An 8,374-nucleotide genomic window follows, 5' to 3' on the forward strand; every position below is an offset into this window, starting at 1 on the left:
ATGTTTTGATGTTGTCCCACATAATTATCCAAGCTTGGTGAATGCGACCTACCGCCTTGCGCAATCTACGTGTGTTTGTGCTCGGCAGCCCAGGGAAGCAGCAACTTGTGGAGTGCTGCCTCAGTGTGCCTCCATCTGTACCTCTCACCCCCCCCTCAAGGACACGTCACGCAGCTGGAAGGACTCCAAGCCAGAGTTCAAGGGTGGAAAGAAGCATGCTAGAGCACGAATTACTCTTCTTCCACCCTCATTTCTCCAGGCAGTAAGCCTAACTGGTACCCAATCCTCTGGTCAGCCTAAAGCTCCTCACTCCCCAAAACTGGATCAAGGAATAAAGTGTATCCAGGACAAGATTCCTAAGAAAGCAAAATGCAGAAACAAGGCCTGTTTGCTGTAGACGGCTCCCTGTGTGGGCAAGGACCCTGGTGGGCCCCAGTCTGTTAGTCATGCCATTCCCATTGTTACCCTCAGAAACACTTTCACAACCAGTAGTCAAGCTCTGTGGAAACCAGCAGCAAGTCAGGAAAGAGCTCCCTTCTTAATTATTCAGACAACAGCTGCTCCTTCGAGTTGAAGAATGAAATGTCAAAACTCCAGTTTCTGAGAAAATGAAGTAATGTTGGGAAGAAAAACAGTAAGACACAAGGAAAGGGGGAGTGCACGTGGCTTCTCTGAAAGAGAGACATTGCAAACTCAGTCCTATTTCTCTGTGTTACTCATGCAGAGCGAGCTTCAGGCATGTATCCTACCTTTCCATGTTCTGGAAAATGCATCTACTCTGCACAATAAGCTTAAAAAAGCACAATGTAGCTACAAAGGGCTTCATCTCAGGTCACCTAATTTATGTACTGAAACTCCAGAAACATTCAACAATAGGAATAACTGGTATATCCATTGATTACATAAATAATGAAATTGTCTCAACTGGAACACCAATATTAATTCCCTAATCACTTTTTTTTTTCTCCCTATTTGATGAGGGTGGGAATAGGGGTTTGAGGGACAGATTAAGGTTGCTATATATTGTACATCTCAAGCTTTTTCCCTCTTCCAATGGTAAGGGCTCTAATGTTAACCTTTATGAGGGACCCTGTTCAAGTCTTACAGGAAAAGTGAATTGGAGAAATCATCAAGAACCTATCAATACTATTAAAAATACAAACACTCGTCCAAGGATGGTCTCAACACGTGACCAGGTGTAAAAATACAAACACTCGTCCAAGGATGGTCTCAATACGGGGCCAGGTGTATAAGGTATGCAGATATTGAAAAGGAAACAACCCTACTCTGCACTACGCTGGGTCACTCAGGGCCTCTGGGTTTGGCAACAGTGTTCTCCCCATCTACGGAACAAACTATAAATAGAAACCTAAACATCATGTGCTACATATCAAAGAAGGACATATAGAGTACTTCTGAAACATGAATAAATTTAAAGCTTTAATAACATGAAAAAAAAATACTTGTCAATGAGAGATATTTAATACATTGTATAAAAATGAGGACTTGTTTTTTTTTTAAATGCAGCCCTTCATCAAAGATGAATTACTGACACCAGAAATGCCGCCAGGCCGAGAAAAGCCATCTCCTACCCTACAACTACCCTCTCTCTTACTGGAAGGCCATCTCCAGATTGAGAGGGAAAGGAAGCTGTTAATGCTTACCTGGACTTCTAGGCACTGTTCCACTATACTGCGGCTTTCCATTCCTGCCACAGACATCTCTCTAAAATGTAATCCGTTCATAATGCACTTCTGGATACGATGGATCACTGACTCCTCCCACCGTCCTTGACCCTGCTTACCGTTGACAGACCATGCCCTTCTAGCCTGGGGCCAGCCTGCTTCCTCTGGCCTCTGCCTCAGGGCATGCTCTTCGTTCCACTCTTCCCTCTCCCTGCCATGCCTCAGTTCATGTCTAGAACTCTGCCTTCGTCTAATGAACTCCTAGTTGTCCTTCCGTGCCTCTAGACACAGTGGATCCACCAGGCTCTGTTAGTTGCCCTCTCCAGCAGTTCCCCGTGTAAACCTCTATCATGATATTTACAGTGTAGGATTGCAAATCTTTATTTTTCTGTACACCTTCTACACTATGTGGTGTTGCTAAGCTCTTGGTTGATTCCAAAGGAGGAGCTAATTGCTTCAGATTGAGAAATGTGAGAACTGACACACAGGTGGGGATCTTAAGGAAAACTTGATATAAAGTTTGTGTCATTTGAAATGGATCCAGCAGGATGAAAGGTAGTTTCCAGATGTACAACAGAGAGGAATAACGTCCAAAGCTGAGAAAATAACATGTGCAGAAGAGACCTGAAAATCTGTGGTGTGATGGTTTGTGTGTGCGTGCTTGTGTGTGCACATCTCTTTCTAATTACTCTGCTTCTGTTGGGGGGAGGATTCTTACCCAAATATATGTCTTATCAGTCCAACTAGATCACAGACTCGTCTCGGAGAAACAGTCTCACATTTCCCCGTGTCCTTCCCTGGTGGGCGATAAACACACACTTGCCACCCACCTGGACCTCCCCCCCTGCACAGCACCACCCGATCTAGTACCTCGGAAAGAACGGACACTGAAATCATTAGTGCGAGCTGAAATACCTGTTAATTCAGAGAAGAAAGGTTTCTATTTAGAGAAAATAGATACAGGAATAAACCTGGTAGAAGTCCCAGATAATTAGGACATACAGTACTGGGGGAAATATAGTAACCTTACCACAATTCTTTTTAACCAAGACTCTCTCCTATAGGGGGAAGTAAATAAGCCAGGAAGGTGAACTACAACATAAATCAGCCAACTGTCATAAAAATTTCCTTCTTTAATATTACAAAACCTAAGAGAGAAACCATTCAGGTTACTACAAAGAAATATTTAAAATGAGCTCATTAAATACAAATTAAAACAGAAATACTGAATAAGCACTGGGCCACAATTAAAGGCTGAAGAAACAGCAGGTAAGAAACAATTTTCATTGATCAAAGAACTAAAAGCTAACAGAATATGGACTATTCTGCATTGAAACTGCTTTCATGAATATGAAGCATTTCGATGTAAGATTTTTTCCCCATTTTTCAAAGAAGCTTTGGAGGTAGAAATGGATCTGCATATCTTAATATAAAGTACTTTCACTGTATCATTTTCAAGAAATGAAGCTATGAAGTTTCAAAAAATGTAGATTTCAAAAAAATCCCTAGAAATCATTCCAAAATTGAAAAGGGCATAAGGTCATCATTTTAGAGCCTTTGGACCCAAAGAAGAACTGTACATAATTACACAAAATCACCTATGCAAAGATTCAGTAGAATTTCCTTTATGACACAATTGTACTTCGTCATAACTAGGAGCTTTTAGAGCCTATCTTGAGTACTTCGAAGTAGGGTCACATTTTATCTAAAATTATTGAAATGGCAAAGTAGCAGTACACAGTACATTCAACTAGAAATATAAACTCTGTAACTTTAAAATTCACCACGTATAAGTTTTAAAACAAATGTATAGATTTGTAGGCAAATAGTAAAGTTAGATTGCACATTCATAAATAGCAAGGCCATTTTTTTTTTCTATTTCTTTCACTTGTGTATTCCTGGCACCTGGAGCAGTACTAGGCACACAGTAGGTGCTCAATTATTGGATCTGGTTTCATGAAAATAAAACAATATAAAATGAAAAATGAGAGGGTTTTTTCTTATAAATTCATTTTAAAACTTAATATATACGGTTTTTAATTTAACAGGAAGGCAAAAATAAAAATATTTTATGGTACACAGGGGTAAATGGGCATTCTTATAAACACTGCCAGAGCCACCAAGCACAGCTGTGCAGCTTGTGCACTGCTCAAAGGCACTAAACCTGAGCGGGGATGGAAAGAGGCAGGGAGAAAAGAAAAACCCAGCAGATGCTCTGCTGATGGATATGAGTCAGTCTTGAGGAGGATGTCTTTTTGAAATTTTTCAGTCCTGAGCAGCAGCTTTTACTACCTTGTTACACTAGACAGAAATGTAAAATAGGGTCACTTACTTTAGAACAATTTAGAAATACCTAGAAAAAATTCAAAATCTACTAATTCTTTGACTAGAAAATCCACCCAGAAATTGTAACAAGATTTTTACTTTACATATATGCTTATATATGCAAATAAAGAGATATGAACCCAAACATTTCTGATGATAGCAATCTGTAAACCTACTGAATGCTCATTTATTGAAGAGTATTTGCGTAATTTGTGTACATCCACAAAATAAAAAAGTAGGCAAGAATTACTGTGCAGGTGGAGTTGTAGAGGTAGATATATATATTTTCTAAGAGATAATTTAAATAATATACAGATGTGACTATGTTCTAATTGTTATTTTTAATCAAAAATTTTTAAAGAATTAGATATTGAAATTTGAATTCCAATATTGACAACACTATTGTATACAGATCCATGCACTTTAATATCTGATACTACTCAAATACCTAAATCCAGTTCTATAGAATTAGAATATACCACAAATATCACTACCAAAATTCAATTTTAAATAAAAAGACTTGCTGATTTTAAAAGGGTGAAATATGTTTTTAATAATGATGCCAAAAATTGTATTTTTCTAAAGTAGAATTTTCTTAAGCCTTTCTATTCTGCTTTATATCATCTTGATATCCTTCCCCATACTTCTCACAGTCATAATCACCAACTTCAATTAAACTATGTTTCTATGGCTGTCTGGGTCAGGGCATTTAACAGATCAGTCATAAACCAAGTGAGAAATATAAGTACTTTTGAAACAGTTCCTGTGCCAAGAAGGAATCCTAAATTTTAAGAACGTAAAAGGAAGGTTAATACTACTGGTAGTGAGGTAACACTCAATCCTCTTTACTCCTATTGTACCAAGTAACCTATTTTTGTTTTTCCTCAAAAGTAACCAAGATTTATATAAAGTGGAAGAGCACTATTTGCATTAAAGAGGGTGTAGCAATTAAAAAGAGCATAGACATAAAAGGCCAAGTTCGGAGTAGCGTAATGTCTTTAACAGAAAAAAACAATCCCAGATATACATTGATTTATATTTTGATCTCCAGCTTATCACTAGGTATAAACTATAATGCCTTTCCTGTCTCCAAAGTTTAGTCACAGAAACAGGAAACCCATCACTTCAAGACTTCTGTTCAATTGCCTCCACTTTCACTTACCTTCCAACATTGTCCTTTCCACACTTTCCAACACAACCAAGTATAAAACTGGCAATCAAGATTTTTATAAAAATGTGCCCACCAACAGAATTAGGCACACTCTCTCTTCCTCCACTTTCACTTACCTTCCAACACTCTCTCTTCTTTCCGCACTCTCCAACACAACCAAGTCCAAAATTGGCAATTAAGACTTTTATAAAAATATGCCCACCAACAGAATTAGGCAATGCAACTAATTGTATAAAATAATTTACTGCACATTGTCCAAATGGTTTTTGTATGTAAGGTACTTTTCGTGGGAGGGAGCATGTTGTATTTATGTTGTAATACACATTTATTTGCACTATGTAAAACACTATGTGGAGTATGAGAAAAAACATCTTTTAAAATCTACCTTATATTCTCCATGTAATTATAAGTTACTAATAACTGTCTAATCAAATCCAAAGATCATACTCTTCCTTCTCATGTCCCAAGTAAATGAATCCCACGAATCCCAAGTAAACTAAACTGCCTAAACATAGTTCATCCTAACAAAGTGTTTATATAGCCATGTATTAGATAATTTAGAATTGTGATTTTTAATCTTAAGTCCGTCTTTATATATAGCTTTACTATAAATTTGCTTTTAAAAGTATCCATGCACTATATTAAGTTGAATTAAAATAAAATTTGCACAACGGTCTTCAAAATAAAATATAAATTATTTTTTCCGATAAAATACTGACATCATGGATTTTGAAAATTTTCTTCTGCTTGGTTTTCTGATTCAGTTCAGAGTTGTGTTTATAGTGGATTATAAGTAATGGTCACCAAAAAGGTCTCAGAGGATTCATAAAAGTTTATATGAAAAATGTATTTATAAGAAAAAATGTCTTAATTGGATGACTCTCAAAACTCATTCACCAAAAGTCATACTATGCTAGAAAGGTAAGAAAAAATTGGACAACATCATTAGGTTTTATCACTGCTGCAAAGACAGTGTCAGTTAATCACTGGCTTGATTCTCCCAGTGAGTAGAACGTTTTACTTTTTAACATTAATTTCCTAAAAAAAGACTTAAGAAGCCTTTATCAGTGCATACAAACTTACATATTTTAAAAATCCACTTCTCATCTTTCTGGACAGACCACTTTTGACTTCAGATGCACTCATTGCAATCAAAAGTGCCTTGTAAGTGGCACTCATCAGGAATAAACCCCAAATAGGCTCACCAAATCTTCCATACACAATCTAGAGCGGGTCTCTGTCATAATAAACCCCCCAAATAGCAATGGTTTCTAATCATACTGTGCATTTCCACTAATTTCAAAGATTACCGTTAAAAAGAAAAAAACAAAACAAAACAAAACTTTTGTCTTAACAGCCCCGGAAGGGAGAAAACTTTGCTAATCTTACACATCACAGTGTTTATAATAAACAATTATAATAAACCATTCCCAAAGCTTTAACCACAAAAATGCACCTAGGTCATTTTGTGTTAAATAATAATAGTTCATTATGCAAATATCTAATGCTTGCTATTTACTCTTCTTTAATCTCAGCCCTACAATGAGAGATTTGAAAGGAAAAAAGGGAGGGAGCAAGACGTTTAAACCCCTTTGCAGGAATGTCTTTCGATCCTAACCATTACTGCAGGTACCTTCCACCAGAGTTTAAGGCTTCGCCTGGCTTTCCCCGCAAGTCCTACGGACTCTGGGTCCCAGGCTGTTCCTAACTGGAAGGCAGCTACCAAGGCGCTCTGAGGGACCTGCCAACGGCCCCCAGCAAGTCTGGCTGCGCAGCGCGCTCGCTGTGGGAACGCGCGACCCAGCCTTCGCCCGGGAGGTGCAGGGGCACCAGGGTCCCCGAAGTTGTGTCCGGTGGGAAGCCGGTCAAACCACGGGCGGGGCGGGGGCTTAGAACACACACACTCAGACTCCGGGCCCACGGCGGGCACTGGGAGGCCCACGGCGGGCACCGCGAAGCGCGCAGCGCGGGCCGAGGACGGACGGACGCGGCCGCCCGGACACTGACAGTTGACACCGGCGCGGACACCCTGGGGGTCCCTGTCCGCCGAGGCCCGGCGGGGCGGCGCAGAGGCTGTACCTGGCAGGCACCCACGTACCTATCATGGTCACTGGGCAGGTGGAGGCTGCTGGGCATGCAGGGACCTACGCGCGCACTGGCACCCACACGTGCCTCCCGCCAGTGCGGCCCCGGGGCTAGATCTTCCAGCACTTGCCTCCCCGGTGGCCGGCTGCCGGAATGCGCACGCGCGGACGGCGCGCCGCAGTGGCCTTCTGGGAGTCGTAGTTTTACCGCGTAGTTTCTCCTTACCCCGCCCCGCCCCCGCCCCCGCCCGCCGACGCCCGCCTTCCGCGGGCCGCCTTCCGCCGCCGTTCCGCGTTCAGGCCCAGGAAACGCACGTCACGGGGGGACTGGGCCGTTCGGCCGCAGTGTTGACGCGTCGCTTAGCAACCAGGAGGCTTGCCTTTGGAAGCTTGTCGCGGCTCTGGCCACGGTCCTCCCCTCTTCCCGCCCTTCCCCTCCCTCAACGCCCTTCACCTAGGAGCTGCCCAACATCTGGATCGACCTGGGCCCTCCGCGGGGTTGAATTTCTACCAGTCACGCGCCTTCTGACATTTTTCCCGAACTCCTTCTCACGTCCGTAAAACCCACTGATTCTTTTACCACACGTTTGATGAGAGCAAGACATTTTCTAGGAAGATGGTGGCAGAAAAAGAGACCCTGAGCTTAAACAAATGCCCAGACAAGATGCCGAAGAGGACCAAGCTGCGGGCGCAACTGCCGCTCCCGGTGCACCAGCCTCACTCCCTGGTTTCTGAGGGCTTCACAGTCAAAGCCATGATGAAAAACTCAGTCGTAAGTGATCTTCCTGCATTGGACGCACTCGCCCCGAATCGGGGGCACCAGGTTATAGATGCTGGCCGGCCCTATGATGGATTCTGAACCTGTGTCCCGGGTGGTCTCTGGCAAAGATGTCAGTTCCCCTGCAGACGGTGCCCGGCAGGGTGGAGAGGTCCCGGCTAGGTTGTTAGAAAGGATCTTGGGCAAGGGAGGCGCTACATCCCATTGATAAGCACCTTCCTAATAACTCATGGTGTCTAGACCACCCCAAATTACTCTTTTTTTTTTTTTTAATCTATTTATTTGACAGAGAGAGACACAGTGAGAGCAGGAACACAAGCAGGGGGAGTGG

The 8,374-nt window shown here is 41.9% G+C and overlaps 2 protein-coding genes across 4 annotated transcripts in view; one reads left to right on the forward strand and one right to left on the reverse strand.

The window, feature by feature from the left end:
• The window catches only part of LOC118001822 (E3 ubiquitin-protein ligase parkin), a 1,265,989-nt gene extending 1,258,562 nt beyond the window's left edge, over positions 1-7,427 (reverse strand). For all 3 annotated transcript variants that reach the window (XM_034991967.1, XM_034991965.1, XM_034991964.1), the window contains exon 1: positions 7,280-7,427. In XM_034991967.1, coding sequence (XP_034847858.1) covers positions 7,280-7,286 — 7 coding nt within the window. In that variant the 5' untranslated portion in view covers positions 7,287-7,427. The remainder of the gene's footprint in view (positions 1-7,279) is intronic.
• Positions 7,428-7,657: 230 nt separating this feature from the next.
• Positions 7,658-8,374, forward strand: part of PACRG (parkin coregulated) — a 321,973-nt gene continuing 321,256 nt past the window's right edge. Inside the window, exon 1 of the mRNA XM_034991992.1 lies at positions 7,658-8,037. Coding sequence (XP_034847883.1) covers positions 7,882-8,037 — 156 coding nt within the window. The 5' untranslated portion in view covers positions 7,658-7,881. The remainder of the gene's footprint in view (positions 8,038-8,374) is intronic.

This window comes from Mirounga leonina, unplaced genomic scaffold (genome assembly GCF_011800145.1).
Source record: "Mirounga leonina isolate KUSES-001 unplaced genomic scaffold, KU_Mleo_1.0 Mir_54, whole genome shotgun sequence".
Taxonomy (NCBI): domain Eukaryota; kingdom Metazoa; phylum Chordata; class Mammalia; order Carnivora; family Phocidae; genus Mirounga; species Mirounga leonina.